Raw genomic sequence first — 21,554 nt, forward strand, 5'->3', positions numbered from 1 at the left:
ATCTCTCAGTGCTTTTCTTTTTCAAAAATCTCTAGAAATACTAAGTGACGTGACTGCACACGTTAAAACAACAGCAGCATCCCATACTAGTTAGTATGGGGCGTGGAATGTGACGTCAAGCTTAGCTAATACCACAAATAGTTTAACGCTTGTATCGTTTTATTTCTAGTACAATTTCGGTACTCGTCTTAAAGATGTAATGAGTTTTAAATACGCTATTTAACTGTGGTGTCCTATAAACAACGCGTTACAATGCAGCTATAGAAAAATGTACTATTGTGGTTTCTTTCAGACGTTGACATCGTCGTCGTCCATAGGAACGTTTGACGCTGACATCGTACGCTGCGTATAGCATTCAATAGGCGACCATAGCCGTAAGTAAGTGGTAATCATTATTTTTTTTCTTTATTCCCTATTGTCCTTCATCATCATCATTTCAGCCATAGGACGTCCACTGCTGAACATAGGCCGCCCCCAATGATTCCCATGTTGACCGGTTGATAGCGGCCTGCATTCAACGGCTTCCTGCTACCTTTATGATGTCATCGGTCCACCTTGTGGGTGTTTATAGTCCTTAACAAACAATTTATAATAGAAACACGTACCCTAGCCCACTGGTGCGGCTTCAAGCACTGAACCTTCAACCTCGGCGGGAACTGCGGTATGACGTGTTTATCACTAGTGGGCAGCACCGCAGCGCTTAGCGGGAGGCTGGTGGAAGACCTGCCCAGCTCGATCTGCAGGATCTCCTTGGATGTGGCCTCTACGAAAATGGCTGGGAAGAGCTTTGTTTCTGGCTCCATCTGTGGAGAAATATGAGTTTAATGTGGGAAAATACTATTTCCGATGGAAAGGGTGTCTATAATGTTACATTAATTAAGACTAAAGCCTGGTCCGTGAGCACGTAGAATCCCGTCCAATGACCCCAAGCTGCCTATCCTTGTCGCTCGCACGTAATTATGTTGCTGTCGCGCTCGCACACTCACTGCGGACGCGCGTCGCACAGTCGCGACAGCAATATAATTACGCGCGAGCGATAAGGATGGGTAGCTTGGGGTCATTGGACGGGATTTTACGTGCTCACGGACCAGGCTTTACATGGATAGTCTTCATTTATGCGCTTCGTTAATAGTGTTTGACTTTATAACTGACAGAACAGGGAAAAACTAAGCAAGTGGTCTAGTTTGAAGTGCCTCGCTTATTATTCATCTAGGCTTTACGCATATAATTATTATAATAATTTGCTGTAAACTTTAAGTACATAGTTTGTGTACAATGAGTGCTGCCATATAATTTAATAAAATGTGGCCTCCATGCTCAGAGAAAACCTAGGAAAACCTAGAGAAAAAATTCCTCTTTAGATACCCTATACTTTTGAAAAGAATAAATCAGTTAAATTGCGATGGTTGGTATCGCTCAAAATCATCATTTTAATTTGTTATTTAAACAGGACTTTTCCCATTATTTGTTCCCACCGCTGCAATGAGGGCTATCGTTTTAGCACTCACCAGTTAGCGCCACTGTAGAGTAAGGTCCTGTCACTTGCTAGTAGCGAAGACAGTGGCACTAACTTGTGAGCGCTAAAGTGGTAGGAGGACTATCGCATTTGCACTCATCAAGATGGCGCTACTGTAGAGTAAGGTCCTGTCAATCGCCAGGGGTGCCAACTGTTAAGTATAAAAACGATAGCATTCATTCCTGTGTAGCCATTATCCGCTTGACTCCGATGTCAGTGAGACGTCCTAATTTTGGTACACCCTGTATCTAGAGAAATACCAACAAACAGAATTTTACTAATATAATTCTCACCTTGAATTTGATGCTAGTATCCTTCCCTTCGCAAGTGAACGCCACAGTACCAGTGGAGGTGTCTACCGAGCAACCGATGAACATTCCCTGCGAAGCGCCTTTGGGTCCTGTCGCTTCAGCCATTACTTCGTTGTATAGCTCGTCCGCTCGGACCATGTAGCAGGATTGGCGGTTAACGCTACAAAACAGATAAAATTAATTTTATTTTTGCAAATAGGCTTTTAACACATTGAACGCCAACGCGGTCAATGTTGTCCGACACTGCACTTTCCTACCAGGCCAAGTAAAAATTTCATTTTTTTTCAATTTTCGTCGATTGTTTTNTCAGTCTACTGCTGGATATATCTAGATACTGTACATGTATCTGCTGAAGGATATCAACGACATTCAGCTGCGACACCGAGTGGAGTCCATCATAGCCTTCGCTCACGACTTCGTTGGCGATGTCCAGACGGATCAGTTGAGGTGAGAGCTTCATCATCATTATCATCATCATTACAGTCTACTGCAGGATGGATATAACCAGACAATGCAGCATCTCAACGACATTCAGTTGTGGCACCGATTGGGTCCATCATAGCCTTCGTTGGTGATGTCCAAACTAATCAGTTGAGGTGAGAGCTTCATCATCATCATCATTACTGTCTACTGCTGGATATATCCAGATACTGTAAATGTATCTACTGAAGGATCTTAACGACATACAGCTGCGACACCGAGTGGAGTCCATCATAGCCTTCGCACACGACTTCGTTGGTGATGTCCAGACTGATCAGTTGAGGTGAGAGCGTCATCATCATCATCATTACAGAGTACTGCTGGATACATCCAGAATACTATAGCATGTGAAGACATTCATCTGCGGCACCGAGTGTAGTCCATCATAGTCTTCGTTGGTGATGTCCAAACTAATCAGTTGAGGTGAGAGCTTCATCATCATCATCATTACAGTGTACTGCTGGTTACATCCAGGTACTACAGAAGTACAGATGTACTTACTACAGCATCTCAACTACATTGAGCTGTGGCACCGAGCGGAGGCTGATCAGTTGAGGTCAGCTTCATCATTAATATCAAAATTATCACTAAACAAGGTTCATCATTTGATTTATTTAGATGCAGTACTCCAGGCGATTAAAAAACAAGTCTCCTTGTGATTTTTCCGTTCAAAATGAAAATCAAAACATCTCATATTGATTGACTATTGCCTAGGCATAAGTATAAATAACTAAATTGGTTAAAAATTACCTGTATACCTTAAATTGCGCTGAATAAAGACATTCTTTTTCTGTACTGTAATCCCTTACAAGGATGTTCACTAGTTAAAAGTCACTCTGTATAAGATAAAATAAATACATACATAAAATATTTTCTTTTGCAGACGTTACACAGAAATCAAGCAGTCGGACCTGCCCAGTGCGGTTGCAGCCAAGAAGACCAGGGAGTTCCGTTGTCCTCCCCGGGAACAGATGAACGCCATCCTTAGTAAGTTCTATCGTATTATCGTATGCTATCCCTAGTTAATTTTCCTTCATTGGTTTGGTTTTATTGGTAGTCACGCTGTAGATCCTAGTTGCACAGGAGTTGCAGCGGTTGCTAATCGCTTTACCCTTATGATCATAGGTATGATAATGATGCCTCCGGCTAAAGACTGTCCACAGGGTGTTTCAGTTGATTTACAGCGATCAAGAGAACTAACGCCAATATTCACAATAGATGCTTGCTTAAGTAAAGCTATCGAACGCACAGCGCTGAATAGAGCTCTGTGATTGGTTCGTGTGTCACCCTGTGCGTCCACGCGCACTGTGAGACCTCATAGTAATGTGAATACGGGCGTAACTCGCATTTATTTAATGTTATCGATAAAACATTGTCATTATTATACGAAATCTAGGAATAGTTCAAAGACTTATTTATTTATTATTTCCGATTCCTTATATCCAATGATTTTGCTCACTCAGCCTCATATTTTTCCAGGTTTCAAACATCTAGAAGAGGAAGACAAAGAGAACTGCCCGTGTGGCGAGGACCTCATCGCGCGAATGAACGAGTTCCACGAGTCGCTAATGTCGCACGTGTCTCTCAATGCACTGCAGGAGCCGGACCCTGGGGTGAGTGCGAAAATTGACACTATTTCTTGTTATTTAGAGTCCATTTTCGTTTGTTACAGCCAAAAGGGGCATATTTTCATTCTGGATAAAAGTCACGCCCTCAAGGATTTCAAAAACGACCGGTCTTGTGCTGTCCACACCCAAACGCTTCCTATGTTTTCCACTATATGGTCGGTTCACTTAAGTGGGAGACCTGCTTACGAGTTATGTGCCCCGCCCACTGCCAATTAAGTGTGGCAATTCTGAGGGCTATTTCAGTTAGTTTGCTTCTCCTAGGAGGAATCTAATCATATCTGATTCGATAACATATGGGAACTCCTAGCATAGCACACTCCGTCACCCTTTGGTTGACCATCTACTAATGGTGGCCTTCTACTAATAGTAAATAGTTCTTTATCAGACTCTTGGAAATTAGAGAGTGGAGACGAAATGACCTGATGATAATGATCATTCAGAGCCGAATAGGATCACTCCAACTCTTCCCATGGATGTCGCAAAGGCGGCTAAGTGACAAAAATGTAAACATCAGGCCTCCCCAAACTGTCTGGTCAATGTGGATAGTGCAGGCCATATCCTTATTTGCCTTCTCTATCAATTGCCTTATAAAATCTTTGTTTTTAGGAAAATGCTGAGCCCGAAGCGAAACCGGGTGCCTTTGGCAAACTGTACAACATTATCAACACTGTGAAGGAGTTGGAAGAAGAACCTAAGGTAACTTATTAAGCTTGACAGAATATATGTACATAAGTTTTAATTCAGATAAGGAACATTTATACTGGTATTTAAAAAGTCGCTTTTTTAAAGTTTATCTATGGTTCAAAACATCAAATTACTGAGATTAAATAATAATAAAACTTCTAACATTCGTTGTGCAGTGTGTAAGGCTGACGCCAAACGAGCGTAATTTCCGTAGCGTAGGTAATAAACGTTCAAGTTCCAACACATTTTGCGTCGTTGGAAAGTTCAAACAGAACTTTTGTGTAAACTCAAAAAATGCGCCGTAAATTACGCTCGTTTGGTCTCAGCCTAAAAGCGCTTTTTAAAAGCCTATTTGCAGAAAATATATGACGTTTATGTTATCCATAGGCTATAGAAGAACCACCGAAGAAAACTCCCGAAGAGAAGTTCCGCAAAGTCCTGATCCAGACTATAGTCAGTTGGGCGGAGGAGTCGCAGATCGAAACGCCCAAACTGGTCAGGGAGATGTTCAGGTAATATTATAATTTAGGGTTCCTTAGTCAACAAGGAACCCTTATGGCTGTCGTCCTTGTTAATTCTTGCAACAAAGCGAGCACCCGTATCCACAAACATTACTATGAGGTCTCACAGTGCGCGTGGACACACAGGGTCACACACGAAACAATCACAGAGATCTATTCAACGTTGTGCGTTCGATTTGCTACTTCACTTAAGCAAGCATCGTTTGTGAATACGGGTTTAGAGCCTTTAGTGGACAAGGAACCCTTATGGCTATCGTCCAAGTCAATTCTTCGTGACAACAGCTTAGAGTTTAGTACATGACGTATAGTATGTAAGGCCACACTTTCCCTTATAACGTTAAATTTCACATAAAATGACTAACAAAATATTACATAAAAACCTTTGGAAGTAGTAACCGTAGGAAGACTTTTGAGTCACCCTATAGAATACCCAAATAAAGGTTCCACATCGCCCGGTTGGTAGCGGCCTGCATCCAGCGCCTTCCTGCTACATTTATGAGGTCGTCTGTCCACCTTGGGGGTGATGCGTTTTTCAGTACGCTTACTTATGAAACCATTTGTCTCCTACAGTCTCCTGGTACGCCAATACGACGCAGTAGGCGAGTTAATCCGCGCTTTAGAGAAGACATACGTCATCAACGCAAAGACTAAACTAGATGTCGCCGAAATGTGGGTGGGGCTTAGTCAAATCCGTGCGCTGTTGCCAGTACAGATGAGCCAGGAGGAAGAAGAACTGATGAGGAAGAGATTGTGGTAAGTTAAATGTTACCTTATTGCTTTGCCGTAAGGTTGAAAGCTCGGTGCCGCAGAGATGTAGATGGAACTCAGTCAAATTTGCACGCGAATGAAATAATGAAGTCGCATAAATCAAATTAATTAATTATTTTTTTCACAGGAAACTTGTCAACAACCACACATTCTTCCAGCATCCTGACTTAATTAGGTAAGTTCTGAAAATTCTGATTTATCTTATAACGTTTACGAATACACGAGCATGTCTTATTGTATTGTAATTTAAATAATGTCTATTTTTTTCCACAATTCCACTAACGTAGTCCCAAACTGAACCGAGATTGTACTTTAGCGAATGCTTTTTTGACGTGACGGAGATTTTCAGTTTAACCCGTACATTTATTTAGCCGCGATTATCTCATGTTTGGCTGTTTCAATTATGACACAGTTTTCAGTAATTACTGTACGATTGTTTGTAAGTAAGAGTATAGTTTTTTCTGACAAATATCTCACGTTATTCAACACCAAATTCTCTGCAGAGTGCTCCGCGTCCACGAGAACGTGATGGCAGTGATGATGAACACGCTAGGCCGCCGCGCGCAGGCACAGTCCGACGCTCAGCCTGCCTCGCCGCCCACCGCCGATGACAAGGAAAAGGTAAGCGAATGAGTGAGACAAGGGATGAACGAATGAATGAGTGAGTGAGGAACGATAAGGAGGTGACTGAATAAGTGAGTGATGCGCAGTCCGGCGCGCAGCCCGCCTCGCCGCCCACCGCCGATGACAAGGAAAAGGTGAGCGAGTGAAGGAATAAATGAGTGAGTGAGCAAAGATACTGTATTTTTGCGGACTGCGAGCAATAGTCCGCCTTACCTCTGAACGCAAAAGACAAGAAGGTGAGTGGATAACGAATGAACGTTGGAGGACGGACGAACGATAGATTAAATGAGTGGGGAACGAAATGAAGCGCCCACCGCCGACGACAAATAAAGGTGAACGATGGGCGAGTGAGTGGTGACCGAATANATCATTGAGGACTCTAATCGCCTTAAGGTGAATACGGGTGTAAATATCTTTCCAAAAACTTACCTCTCCACAACCCGGTCGTAGTCATCAGTGATGATGACTGACGACTTCATGACTTTGTTCTGGTTGAAGTCTTTGGAGTGCAGGTGGTACTGCGTGGTCACCCATCCGATGTAAACGTGCGTCGGGTCTTGACCGGGGAATATTCTGAATGTAAACAAAAACATTGTTCAAATTATTTAAACACCCACTGAACTTATGAAACATCTGGCTCGAAGGACCATACTTTTAGTTCGTACTGATATTAATACATTATTCTTTCACGCATCTGTTGTTACGGAAGACTATTAATGTAACAAATGACGATGCGCAATTACATTTACTTTGCCAAATAAAAAACATCTGTGTCTAATTCTTTTCCTAATTTATGAGGGTTCAAACAAGCTTCAGGGTCATCTGTGGGCCGAGTGTGAGTTTACATCAAAATGGTGAGCGCGTTTAAAAAATGTATGAAAATTTTAGTTTTTGAACGTTTCCCGCTAGCGCCGCTAGGGGCGCTGTACAATCCGTCATACATTTTAATGTCATTTTTTGACGCGCTTTTTATGTAAACTCGCACTAAGCCCTCTGATCGTAAGCTTTTAACACCACTCTCTTAATTTAGGCTAATAGTAGCACTAGCTAAGTTGCCACTGGGTTTTCTACCTTTTTAAAAGAATTTTGCATAATTTATTACCTCAATCCCAACTAATATTATAAATGCGAAAGTAACTCTGTCTGTCTGTCTGTCTGTTACGCTTTCCCGCTTAAACCTCGCAACCGATTTTGATGAAATTTGGCATAGAGATAGTTTGAGTCCCGGGAAAGAACATAGGATAGTTTTTATCCCGGTTTTTGAAACAGGGACGCACGCGATAAAGTTTTTCTGTGTCAGACAAAATTCCACGCGGGCGAAGCCGCGGGCGGAAAGCTAGTGTTTCAATAAAAAAACATTGATATTAGTAGGTCGAGGTATGTAGATTATTAACTTATTTAAAACAGGTTCTCTATGATAAATAATATTACCTGACACCATAAAAGTACTCGTTGATCAGTTTCAAGCACTCCGCGTCGAAAATCTCGTTGCCCACAGTTTCTGTGGTGGCCGCAGAAAGGGCACTAGTGGTCATCTGCTTCCGGTCTTGCGTCGGAGTCGCCATTTGCAGGTTGGTCTGTTGATTGTCAGTCTTTGAACAGATAACGGTTTGAAATACACACGTATTGATAGGTTTTACTTATTTTTGGGAATTTAAGATACGTTCAAATGAATTTTAAGCTCTTTAATTGATCATGTGTTTTTAAGTATGGAATTTTAATAGAAAATAAGATATCATTATTCGAATGCTTTAATAAATATTTTTGCGCTTATACATGGTGTTAGGTAAATGGGTATATGAGCCGACACTAGCCCATGTTAACATGGTCATATAAATGGTATGGTGAAGTCAGAAATTTGATTTCATCATTTTATTTTTTTTAATTTTCATACAATTTTTTTTTTATAAAATCCGATTTGTATGAAAATTAAAATAATTAAAATGAAGATATCAATTTTCTGACTTCACCATACCATTTATATGACCATGTTAACATGGGTTAGTGTCGGCTCATATACCCATTTACCTAACACCCTGTATAGAGGCAAGTAAAATATTTATACAAGACCCAATTCGGAACAAAATATCGGCTAGTTAGCGTCAAATTGTAGTTCGTCGTGACCTTCGTGACACCCAAAGTGTCATGTCAAAAGGCATGTTGCGAACTTTTTGGCTACTTTGGGTGTCACGTCACGAACTATTTGACGCTGACTGTACCATAAAAAAGTGGCGGAAGAAACTAAAGCAACTTTAAATATTTGTACAAATTATTTTTATTCTCTGAATTATAACAAAAGATGTCACTTATATCTGAAGAAATAAATTAAAAAGTTTTTAATCTATGCTAGAAAAAAAAAGTTTTATTAACAAGAGAAGTTAGTAAGAAACCATAGACAATCGTGTTAGCCATAAAGTCGCTAGGACTTACGTTCAAACCTCCTTGGCTGTCATACAAGGTGGGTTTACTAGCTCTTGGGAGCATGTTGTCATATCTTTGATTCGCCTTAGGAAAAAAGGGTACAGTCAACACAAAATTAACAAAAAACAAACAAAATGCCAGAAAAACTTCCTTAGGCCAGAGTTCACCAGTAGTGTTAATGATAGTTCACATTGCAACGGGGCGTTAGTGGGTCGTGCGTGGGGCGTTCGTCAAAATTCCAGATACTGACAAATTGAACGCACCATGTAGGAATGTGTAAGTTCGTGAGACCTTCAAAATATTGAAGTAAAGGAAATTTACTGCTTTTTTGTCTAATGGTGATCTCTGGCTTGATGATATTGATGGTGATAAGTTTCCCAAAGGGCCTCGTTTCCTAATGTAAACTTATCACAAAAAAGGTACTTATACCATTTTTAATTATTAGTCGACTTATTTTTATTGGAAACGTACTGATGTAGCTTCATTTGATGCAAATGCAATGTTTAATCACAGATGTAAATACATTTAAAATAACTCATTATTAACACATTAATTCAAAACATTCTTAGAAGGAATAATTCACTAAGTTTTGGGCATAATTTTGGATACATTATAAGTAAATGAGTATCTTGTGTGTCCGATTTTAGTTTGGATTTTCTGACCAAAACATCAAGTACCAAACTTTATAGGGTACACAATCATTCAGAGCAAACAAACTCAAACCACGCGATCTTTTGAGATGGTATTCACCTGTGAAACTCGTATTTGAGGGTTGGGTCTCCTCGGACCTCTCTCAGGAGAGACTTCCGTGTCACTGAAGGGATCTGGAGTCTTCGATTTGCGAGACTTCGCTCGGTCTCCGCTCTCGCCGCGTTTGCTTTTGAAGAACCTTCAAGGATAATGCAAATGAAGATAAATATTAGAAGAAAAGTGCCTCTACACAAAGTAAAAAAGCATTCGTTAGTCGTTACTACGTAGCAAGGTACCAAAGTAGATGTGAGTCAAATCTAACATAATATCGACATCAAAAGTATCTCTAAGTCAGCACCAATGTAAATTGACATTTTTTTGAACAAAAATTAATATAAATTAAGTAGACTGAAGCAGCTAACACTCCAATAGAGTCAGTTTTTATTATTTAAGTTTCTATTAGTCCAGCACTGAATTTCTTTACTAACAAGAATAAGACAGACATGATACGGCGTCAACTAGTAAATTCACATTTCATTATGTCGCTTTTCGTAACCGGTCAGTTGGTAAAAACGGCTAAAAATAATAGGGAACTAAAATATTTAGGTAAATAAATCATTAATGTATGTATATTTACTTGAAAGGCGATCTTCCTCTTTTATCCTTCTTTTCATCGGCCAGGTTTTGGACGCCCAACTCGTATTTAGACATCTCGGCTTCGCTCGTCGACCTATGCATGCCGTTTACTTGACCTTCGCAAGGAAAATGCACATTATTGCACAAGAAATAAAGTTGAAGATAAAACAGTTAAGTGCAGTGAAGAGTTAGGTTTGAGATTATGATTTTGATACAGATTGTGTGAGCTAGAAGTTTAAAAGATGCTAGAAGAGTTATATGGACGAAAATGTGAGAAATATTTACTGAAATTATTTTAATACACAAAAGTCAAATAAGTTCCTAATATACGAACTTGAACAAAGAAGTATCACTAATAATATTTATGAGAAGGTTAAAAGAAGTAAAAAATTACTAAGTATCTAATAACTGTGATACCATAGGCAATAGAATAGGTCAAAGATAATCAATTACTATGAAGTAATCTACTAAATATTGAAAAAAGAAATTAATAAAATATTATTTGTTGAAATTAATTGTCAATTTTGTGACATTATTTTCCAATATTTTTTAATGAGATTATTATTGTTAGGTGGTGTTCTGTAAAGTGTCAAAATATTATGTTGATGACGTTTTAATTGAACATAATATTAAGGCGAGATATATTCATATTACTACGGGGCATGTTACATTTATTTATACATAATTGATAGATAACCTATCAATTTATCAAGTTTTACTCTGCACATAGAAATTGGCAAAAAAATATAGGATTATCTTTGCATGAAATCGTACGCCCCGCAAATGCCCCGCACTAATGTGCACACACCTTAAACCTCAACGACTGGCGACAGTTTGCAAACGCTGAAAAAAATGAGACAGCACAGAACGAAAATCAAGCAGCTATTCAACCTTGCTGATACGTCACGCCTCGCGTCACCGAGCCTTTGCGGGGGGGTCTCGAAGGCTGCCTCTTCATCTTTGACTGGACGTCGTCCTGGTTATCTTCGTAGTGCAGACCTTGGGACAGGCAGGGTGTGATAAGCCGTGGGGGTTACGGGCAAAGTAACGTGGAAGCAGGACTTTTTGGGGCGAAGGGATGACTCTACATTTTCCAAAACAAAACATTGAGTTTTTGGATAGATCCAGTTTATTGTGTAACCTATTATTGATACCGATTGATAGAGCTCGTGAAGCACTTTCAGGATCTGTAACCAGTTTTTTGATATCTTGTATAGCAGGGGTGGCCAACTTGATTAGACATAAGATCTACTGTTTACTAACGAAACCCTGGGTGATTACCACTTACATATTTCTTGAAATCTTAAATGAAACAGCATAGTTTAGTACACAATCATGTAGTATTTTTTTCTTGCCACGATCGACCGGTTGGCCACCCCTGTTGTATAGTTTAGAAATAATCAAGCGAGATCACTTATCGTTTCCACCCCAGAGATATTTTTCAATCGGATCAGTGACAGCGAAAAAACAATCTGCTAGTCCATACAATTTGGTTGACTTTATTATCATGACAGTACCTATATTTATTTAAGTTATCTGTACTTTTTTTGGGTAAGAAAATGATGCTTTTGTTTGATTTCTTTATTATGATCCCGAACCGAGAATCCAAACTCAATTTCTCTTTAAAAATGCAGAGTCATCCATTATATGGGGCGTCTAAAAAAACTGTGCAAACTAAAATTAGTAAAAGGTGGTAAAAAATTAACAAATTGGGAGATTCTAAAATAAATTAAAGATATTTTTAGTGTATTTATTACATACCTTTGATATCATTCATGGTGAACCCGCTTCTCATAATCTGATCGATGTGGGCTGGCATTTGGGCTTCAGTCGCTTCTTTCATCAGGATTTGTTGACGTTCCTTGATCTCCACCCATCTTCTGGCTTTCTCTTGTTCACTGGATAAAACAAAGGTAGATAGACAGTTAAAAAATAAATCGAAACAGATTACTAATACTAGCATAGTATAATAATGAGTCTAAAGGTCATACAGACTTATCTACTCTGGAAGGGATCAACGCTGTATTGCCTTTCGCGAGCTGTCATAGCCTTTCGCTCGCTGTCAATCGCGAGGCGTTTACGTTAGGGCTCCTGCACACGACGCCGCCACCGCGCCGCCGCCGCGCCGTCGCCGCGCCCCTACACTGTTCATTCGCGCCGAGTAAAGCCGCCGCCGCGCCGCCGCCGCGCCGCCACCGCGCCATCAAAGCATAATTTATTTATTTCTCAAATGTTATAGTGTCATGCTTCTCAATCTGGACTGTTACTTAGCTTTATTATTAGTTTTTTTTAAAGAGATAACTTGGCATTGTCATTCTCACTAAAATGTCTCTGGGGTGGTGGCGTAGTGAGGCGGGTCGTTACATTCCCTCTAATATGGTCGAGTGAAGCGATGGCTGGTTCACTCGTCATGTCTGTGAACAGGCGCTGCTTTCGGGGACTGGTCAATCCAAATTATTCAAATTTATGTATGCGAGTCATTTCTACTAGTACCTTAATATGTAAGTCTAGATATTAGCACGTCACTACCTTGTTTAATATACCACGCAATCTTGTATACCTCCCCATTCTTATGATACACCATACAAGAATGCATGGTAAATTCAGTGAACTGCTCCTGAATCGAATGTACCTACTACTACTATTTCTATTTATTTATATTAACCGGCAGACAGTGGCGACTGAGTTTGTTGCGGCGCTTCTTCTCAGCACTTGCCAAATGTTGGTCTCGAAGCGCTGGTAGGGTAAAAAGATTATGAGACATGTAGAGGCTCCTTAAGAGCATATGACGATTTGTAAGAACTATTTATTAGTCTAAACAAATAAATAAATTTTGACTTTGACTTTGATTTAGCCAGCGGCGCGGCGGCGGCGCGGCAGCGGGCTTCACGCGGCGAGTATAAACAGTGTAGGGGCGCGGCGGCGGCGCGGTGGCGGCGTCGTGTGCAGGAGCGCCGGTGCGGATAAGTGTGCGTTGCAGTATGGAGTTTCATACAAAGAATACTGACCGCCTCGAGTTGATAAGGTTACGATCCCTTTCCGGGGTGATTAGTGTGCTACGTCTGTAATAGCCCCGTGAACCCCTTGTGCTAAGTTAAAATGCTTGTATTACGAGAGGGTTCACCGCAATAGGCCAGCGGTTGTAATTTCAATATTGTATTAAATAATGCATAGTTTAGGCTATCATCATCATCATCATCATCATCATCATCATCATCATCATCATCATCATTTACGTCTCGGGTTGAACAATTTCCACTTCCAATGCTTTCCAAATTAGCCGGTTGGAAGCGGCCTGCATTTTGCGGCGTCCTGTAGTCATCTGTCTACTTGTGGACCTGTAGTCATCTGTCCACTTGTGGACGTGCAGTCATCTGTCCACTTGTGGACGTGCAGTCATCTGTCCACTTGTGGACGTCCCAACATTTGGTTTTGGACTATAGCTCGAATAGGTACTATCGCCAACAGTGTTAACTGCCCATTGAAAGTCATGTCATCTCGTTCTATCGCAAAGAATCGCCATTTGATTAGAGCGAGAGCAAAAACGGAAATGGATTGTTAACAGTGTGGGCGTGTGTACATCAAAGTGATCGTACATCGAACTTACCCTATAAATTGTGCCTGGCATATGACGGGCAAAGACAACCGTAGGAACTCCCAGTTGGCCTTTTCCATGGTCTCAAATGTGTTGTGAGAGATCTTCATGCAAGGTGGTGTTTCTAGAACAATATAATATCATGTTATTAATATTTATTTCGAACAGATTTATAATATAAACTATGTATTTTAACACATTATAAATGTTAAGCCTAACTAGTTTAAACATTTCCGTCCTATCAAGACCGATGTCATTATTTTTAAGGTAATTGTTCGTATTGGCTGCTGCGATACAAGCTTTCCTGCTTACTTAGTGCAGAATAATTTGTACAGTCGCGGAATGAAAAGGTTCGTCACCTTAGTGTCGGTTTTCGCTTGCACTCGGTACTGTAAGAGTCAAACCTGCCAACATAACAGTGCAAAAAACAGTGCTGCTAACATTTAAATAAATATGACGGTTGCTAACGAATAAGGTTTTGCTTGTTTAATTTTCTATCCCATGCAAAGTTACAAAATGTAGTTTTTTTTATTTAATATAAATAATAATGGCAGGTTGAACCAACAAGAAGGTTTTAGTTTATCAATCATATTAATCTTGACAAGATAAATCGTCAAACAACTTTGATCTGAATAATTTTGAACTTTACTGACGAACAGTTAAAGATTATTTTCTCTAACTCGAGATTATTCTGTAACATAGTTTCAAAAGGTAATATGTGCTCGCGATTCGTTGAAGGAATCAATTTGAAAACTGACGAACCTTTTCATTCCGTGACTGTACTGTACAGTCGCGGAATGAAAAGGTTCGTCACCTTAGTGTCGGTTTTCGCTTGCACTCGGTACTGTAAGAGTCAAACCTGCCAACATAACAGTGCAAAAAACAGTGCTGCTAACATTTAAATAAATATGACGGTTGCTAACGAATAAGGTTTTGCTTGTTTAATTTTCTATCCCATGCAAAGTTACAAAATGTAGTTTTTTTTATTTAATATAAATAATAATGGCAGGTTGAACCAACAAGAAGGTTTTAGTTTATCAATCATATTAATCTTGACAAGATAAATCGTCAAACAACTTTGATCTGAATAATTTTGAACTTTACTGACGAACAGTTAAAGATTATTTTCTCTAACTCGAGATTATTCTGTAACATAGTTTCAAAAGGTAATATGTGCTCGCGATTCGTTGAAGGAATCAATTTGAAAACTGACGAACCTTTTCATTCCGTGACTGTACAATGTGACATCTTTTAGTAATAAATACTTTTTTACTTTTACTTTTAATTGGTTCAAAAAGACAGACATTTTAGTACGGATTGCTGCTATAAAAAGTAATGGTTGTTTGCTACTTATTGGTACTATGCTCGGAGTTTCCCTGCGTGATCGAGCCAGAAATTAGGAGATCTAAACCACATCCTGTAGACCTGATGGTCGCTGGGGCAAAAAAGTTCTCGAGTGGCGACCATGGGCCTGAGCAAGCTTCCCACTAGGTGGACCGACGATCTGGTGAAGATCGCGAGAAGTCTTTGGACGCGGGCAGCGCAGAAGCAGTCGTTGTGGAAATAATTTGTCCAGCAGTGGACGTTATTTGGCTGAAACGAACGAACGAATGAACTACTTACCGGAGCCAGCTGGGATCCTGGTAACATCTATCCTGGTGTCCAGCATTTCATCCGTATTTTCGAAGATGGGTTGGTCCTTGGTGTACCAGTGGGTGACGTCACGCTTCATGTTCCTGTCAAATTACGTCGAAAAAGTACAGTCGTCACGTAAAGATGACTTATTAGAATTCATTATCAAAAAACATTTTTAGGAAATTGTAAACAAATAATAATTATTACTATACTTACACACAGAAAGGCTCGTATCCTTCCTGAAGACCGCAAGTTGTGAAGTATTTTAGAGTGTTAACGTCTTGTCCGTATGTCAGCCTGAAAAAGAAAAAAAGACGATAAAATGCTGAATTAACGGTGCTCATACATAAGTATTCTTCTTTTCAAAACTATTGAAGAAAAATAATAAAATGTTTATATTATAATATTATTATGAAAGTCAAAATTACTCATTTTTCAAACACAAACATTATCATTTTGCCAGTATTAAGAAGGTACCTTAAAATAGATATAGTATTCTTACCGGGCCTTCTGTCCCACTCCAAGAGTACAAGCGGGAACGAAGTTATCTCCTTGTACATCAGCAAATGTTGTCTCACCACCGAGTGCGTCCATCAACAACTCTCCATTGAGCGAGAAACCTGATATAACATGAATAATTAGAAATATGGCAATAGTAAATGGCCAGAAAATCTCATGGAAACATTATTTTACAAGTATTTGGCCAATGGACAAAATTCCAGGCCAGGAAAGATACTTGAAGAAAGTTTGCGGCCAATGGACATAGCTCCTGGCTAGAATAGTTATAATTTAAAAAAAATAGTCAGGGGGCGATTTCTGCGGAATTCCCTACGGCAGATGCTTTTGGCATACGAGTACATCTGCTTCGTATTGAACAAGTATTTTAAAATTTTACTTTGTTTTACTTAAGTAGCTTTTCGTTGAATAGATTGGAACAGCTGGCCCAGCTGGTTTGATAAAAAAAACTAAGTTATGTTTTTCAGTAACCTTGTATGCAATAGCTTAAATAAACTGTAAAAAACAACTTTGAAAATATATCTTTTCACATATTCGTATGGCAAGCAAAAGTAAAAATACTTTAAAAAATATCCAACAGTGTTACTTTAATGAAAAAACCTAAACTACAATATTCTAGTTCACAAAATAGCCAAAAATATATTCACAGGTTACTGTTATTTTGTTAATAGTTAAATATTAGTTCTATAGAAGTGCAAACAACACAAATGAGCTATAAATGTTAGTTACGACAAAACTGTTTTACAACTAGTCATGGCAAACCAATGGAGTTAATCACACATTTTAGTCTTATGGATTATGTTAATGTAACTAACTATCTAGAATCTAATCTAATTATCTAAATAACTACTTCAAACTGAACAAGAATTAATCTCTAATAGATAAAACTCTAAAAAAATTGAAAGCTGCTCTTTCAAAGGCAAGAAAGGCGTCAAAATTCTGAACATACGTTTTGAGTATTTAAATCATTAATTTAATTTAATTTATTAGGCTACCTACCTGCCTAAATAATTAGTCATGCTATTTCGATAGGTTTTGGAATTCGGAAAATTGTGGTTCATTTTACGTGTGACATTGAAAACTTTCAGTTTGATATCACAAAATATTAATGAAAAATGTTCACGTTATTACTTATAATTACTTTTGCCCATGACTGTACAATAAAGGAAACTCTTTACAATGACAGCGCTCAAAAAATCATTTTTTGTTGAATATTTTTTGTGTTTTAATGTTTTAATTATATTTTTTTATATATTTTCCCCATACGACTTTAGACTTTATTAAATTTAATAAATCACTGGGAAAATTATTTTTTTATTGTAAGTTACAGATCAGGGCTGTCAAAAATACAAAAAAAAAACTACATAATTAAAAACTGAAAGTTTCCGTGCTATGATAAGAAAATACCTACGTGGCGAGCGTCAGTTTCAAAACAATTCAAATCAAAATGTATTCAGTGCTGATTCAAATTTGAAAAACCAAGCGAAGCGATGCGGTGCCCGTAATTGGTATTATTTGGAAGCGATGTCAGTCATGAATTTTGATGCGTTACGGCTCTGGAATAACTCTAAAAGCTTTTTAGCAGTGTGGCAAGAATACTTATAAAGGAGGACTTAGATTTCCTTAAAGATAATTTTTTCTGGATGGATTATGCCATAATATGACATAGTCACCAACTAATATACAGGTTTTCTAAATAAGTTTCGAACAAAATCTATTTATGAAGTTTTTGACCAGCAATAAAAATAATAAGGTTTGACTGTCCTCTTATTGCCAGCACAATATTTCTGCTACTCAATCAGTAAATTAAGTTTAAAATACATTGCAGGACACCATTTCATGGCAGTTTTTTTGCTGGCAACTGTACATAAGATGCCCATCCTCTAAAAATATTTTTAAAACATTCTTGCCACAGATCTACCAAAGCCAGCCAAAGCTTGGTGTTGAATGGAGGAGGCGTCACGTGATATTTACTTATCGTCTTATCTATCAGGTCTAAAAAGACCCCCACAACGTCGCCGACCGCCCACTGCTTGCCAAAAGACTCTGTGCTACCGCTGTATACTTTTTCCTCCTTGAAAATTCGGGAAAAATGCACGTTTCAAAATCAAAATATCGATGAAAAAGTTGGGTTGAACTATTGGCAACCCTAGTAATGAATTTTGAGGGTAAAAATACAATTTTCAAGATGGAAATACAAGAAACAACTCTGATAATTTAATAAACATTGATTATTCTGACTTTAGCATGGACTTACTTTTATCTATTACAATCATAATGTTGCTACTTTTTACTGAAAATCTATGCATACTTATGGTGGTAAAACATCCAACAAGTACGTGATTTTTATGACACAAATGTGACATTTAACAATTTTGCTATTAGCTAATTCTGAAATACATAAGAAGAGGTATTAATTAAGAATTTGGAGAGGGAGAAAACAATGAATACAGGCAACATTTAGGGATTTAGGACACATTAAATGTTACCACATGTTAACAACATAGACATTGATATATCAAAATTCTCCCTTGATACTTTTTACAAACTCAAATCATCAAATTTTTACTAATATCATGGTCTTTTATCTTGGATTTTAATTTTGATCATAGTTGTGAAGTAGTCCAATTTTTGTACAAAATAAAATTGTGCGAAGAAATCAAAATAATTTTGAATGCCAAAAATCATTTCCCTATCTTTTTGTAAGAACAAAATAAGTTTGTGCAAGTAAGTATGTAAATCGAAATAAAACTATCAATTTTGAATGCCGAAAATCATCTCCCTATGTTTTTGCTAGATATGTAAGTACATAATGTTTTTAAACGCCAAAAATCCTTATCATTGATTGGGTGGACCTTTCATTAGTAGTCCCCTTATTTCTTTCAATAATAGCTTAGATTTTTAGAAACCAATGGTCTTCAATCAACATTTTCCCAATTTAAAGTACCAATTTCTCTTAAGCTGCGTTATTCAAGTATCAAGACAGCTTATTGTCCGACTCACTGATGGTCATATCCCAAACATCCAGGAAGCATCCGACTATGTCGCCCACTTTGAATTGCTGTCCGAATGCGTCGTTCGAGCCACCGTGGACTTTTACACACTGCGTATTGTGTTATTTTAACTTTCATAATATATTAAAATAGCATATAAAAACTAACTTTCATTTTTATAATGTAGAATCAAAAATATCCTAAAAAAAACTACAATAGAAATGCTAGAAAAGTACTGTGATGAGAATGGCATTTTGAGACTTTCAAGTTAGCAGTAATAGAATTTCTTACTGATTATGAAAATATATTTAATATTTCATTCAGGAATCGAACCTGACAAATTGGTCCTCTAAAAATAATACCGTATCACAATATGTAATGTCATTTTGAGCTAAGAAATAAACAAAGTTTGAAACATAGTATTTTAAAATAAATAATGTCTAAACGCTCAAGTTTTTCAAAAAAGGGTTGTCTACTTGTTTCATTTCCACTCCAGTAAATCTTAACTTCTCAAGAAGTTCTCAAAATATATTCTTACTCTAAAAATAAAGGTAGATAGATAAATTGTGAACTTACGTTGTAACCGTCGAAAGCCCAGGAGTTTTCGTCTTGCCCCAGCATCATTCCTGGGGCCATATCAGCGTGGGCCCAACCAACCTGTGATAGGAGATAGCAAAGAGTTTAGTATTGTTTAATGATTTCATCATCATCATCATAATTATCAGGCCATTGAGTCTCCACTGCAAGAGGAGGGTAGTCCCTCAATAATCATCAGAGGCAAATGGAGGATTTGGCTTTTACTCCCCACGCTGGCCAGACGGGTTGGGGAGGCCTAATTTTTGCATAATATCTGTTACTTTGTCGTTTTTATGTCATCTACGATTTCAACCACAGGACGTCTACTGCTGAACATAAGCCTCCCCCAATGATTACCAGACTTCGGATCGGTCAATTTAGGATTTATTTATTGCTATTTACGCTGACAGTGTGATATTTGTAATAGTAGTGTAGCTAATAATAGCAGTCACTCGCCACTGCCAGCTAAAATGTATACAGCGCCATCTATTAGCAGCATTGGGAACTTTACCCAACAACTTTATCAAAATACTATAAATATTTACCCTCATCGGCCCAGCAGTCAGGATCTCAAACTCGAAGTACCACTTTCCAGAGCTGACTGCGTAATTCTTCTCCGCTCTATACGTCCTGAAATCAGCTTGTTTCTGTTTCGAGGCTTCAGCTAGCAATGCTGTAACAAACAATATTTTTACTGCCGTGCATCCACGAGAAAAGTGATTGTATGAAAGGGGTTTTAACTTTATGTAAAAGAGATAAAATTCAGAATTCATTGGAGAAATTTATAAAATTTATACATAATAATATATCTAGCGCTTAACTCAGTGCCAGAGGTATGGGAACGGCACGGGAGGGGTGATATTTGACATATTATGACGGCACAAAGCTTAAATCTAAAGGAGATCAGGGGGTGTAGTGTGAGTTTACGTCAAAAAAAATTATGAAGATTTTAGTTCTTGCAAATATCCGCTAGGGGCGCTATACAATCCGTCATACATTTAATGCCATTTTTGTCTTATTAGAATAGTCGATATCGAATACGTTTGATATAAACTACGCACCCTGAAGCTACGCTGACTTTTAACGATACAAAAACACTTTCCCGTGTCACTTCTATACCTAGATTTACAAACGGGACTATTCCCACCTCTCGTTCCCACCACTGCAAGTCCTGTGTACCAGGATCTACAGCTTGACCGCCATAAAAACCCGATCAATGAAGGTCAAGTTTGTCCCGGGGGAAAGTTAAACTGTCATAAACAGGTCCTTGTAGGGTTAGGTTCGCAGAAATTTTTTTTTATAAGTAGTAAAAAAACATACCTTCGTGTTGCTCTCCTGTGGGCGGATCCAAATTATATCCATAGACTAACAGAGTCCTGACAGTCTCAGACGCGGTGTCCCGGTTGGCCTTTTTGATCGCGTCGTCCACTTTTGGGTACGGCACCAGATGCGGCGAGCGGTGCATGTCGGGGTCCTAAAAGTATAAAATAATTTAAGTATAGCGTACTTATATTCGATATGATGGATTAAATCTTCTGGGATGATTAAAATCTACGAGAAGTCGCATAAGATCATTTGGGAGAATTGCAAGATGAGATAGTAAGATACTTTATTTATTGAATGTTAAAAATAAACACAAATGTAGGTCTAATAACTTTACAGCCGTTTCAGGAAACGGCTGGACAGACTCAGGAGTCTGGCGGCAAATAAAAAGACAAGAAGGTGAATGCAAAAGACATGTAACGATCTATTTAAAAAAATATGTTAAGTCACAGTATCTAAAGGAGATTGTAATTTATTACGTGGTTTTCGGCCAATAAGAAACTTAAAAATAACAGTTCAGATATCAAGTTACTGACTAAAATAATATAAGGTATCTTCATGCATTATTCGTAAACATATACTTAGATATAATTACACAAATAAATAAGCATAATTAAGTATTATAACAATAAAAACA

At 38.3% G+C, this 21,554-nt stretch overlaps 1 protein-coding gene across 1 annotated transcript in view; it reads right to left on the reverse strand.

Moving 5' to 3' along the window:
* LOC114353604 (ryanodine receptor-like) overlaps positions 1-21,554 on the reverse strand; it is a 53,997-nt gene that overhangs the window by 27,019 nt on the left and 5,424 nt on the right. The window contains exons 9-25 of the mRNA XM_028305665.1: positions 20,915-21,068; positions 20,140-20,267; positions 19,595-19,675; positions 19,029-19,128; positions 16,012-16,129; positions 15,726-15,806; positions 15,498-15,610; positions 13,887-13,998; positions 12,041-12,177; positions 11,171-11,278; positions 10,281-10,395; positions 9,704-9,842; positions 8,963-9,037; positions 7,964-8,109; positions 6,962-7,105; positions 1,810-1,987; positions 606-803 (exon numbers count right to left, since the gene is read on the reverse strand). Coding sequence (XP_028161466.1) covers positions 606-803; positions 1,810-1,987; positions 6,962-7,105; positions 7,964-8,109; positions 8,963-9,037; positions 9,704-9,842; positions 10,281-10,395; positions 11,171-11,278; positions 12,041-12,177; positions 13,887-13,998; positions 15,498-15,610; positions 15,726-15,806; positions 16,012-16,129; positions 19,029-19,128; positions 19,595-19,675; positions 20,140-20,267; positions 20,915-21,068 — 2,127 coding nt within the window. The remainder of the gene's footprint in view (positions 1-605; positions 804-1,809; positions 1,988-6,961; positions 7,106-7,963; positions 8,110-8,962; positions 9,038-9,703; positions 9,843-10,280; positions 10,396-11,170; positions 11,279-12,040; positions 12,178-13,886; positions 13,999-15,497; positions 15,611-15,725; positions 15,807-16,011; positions 16,130-19,028; positions 19,129-19,594; positions 19,676-20,139; positions 20,268-20,914; positions 21,069-21,554) is intronic.

The sequence above is a fragment of the Ostrinia furnacalis genome, unplaced genomic scaffold, assembly GCF_004193835.3.
Source record: "Ostrinia furnacalis isolate ACB-3 unplaced genomic scaffold, ASM419383v2 OfSCF1745, whole genome shotgun sequence".
Lineage (NCBI taxonomy): Eukaryota > Metazoa > Arthropoda > Insecta > Lepidoptera > Crambidae > Ostrinia > Ostrinia furnacalis.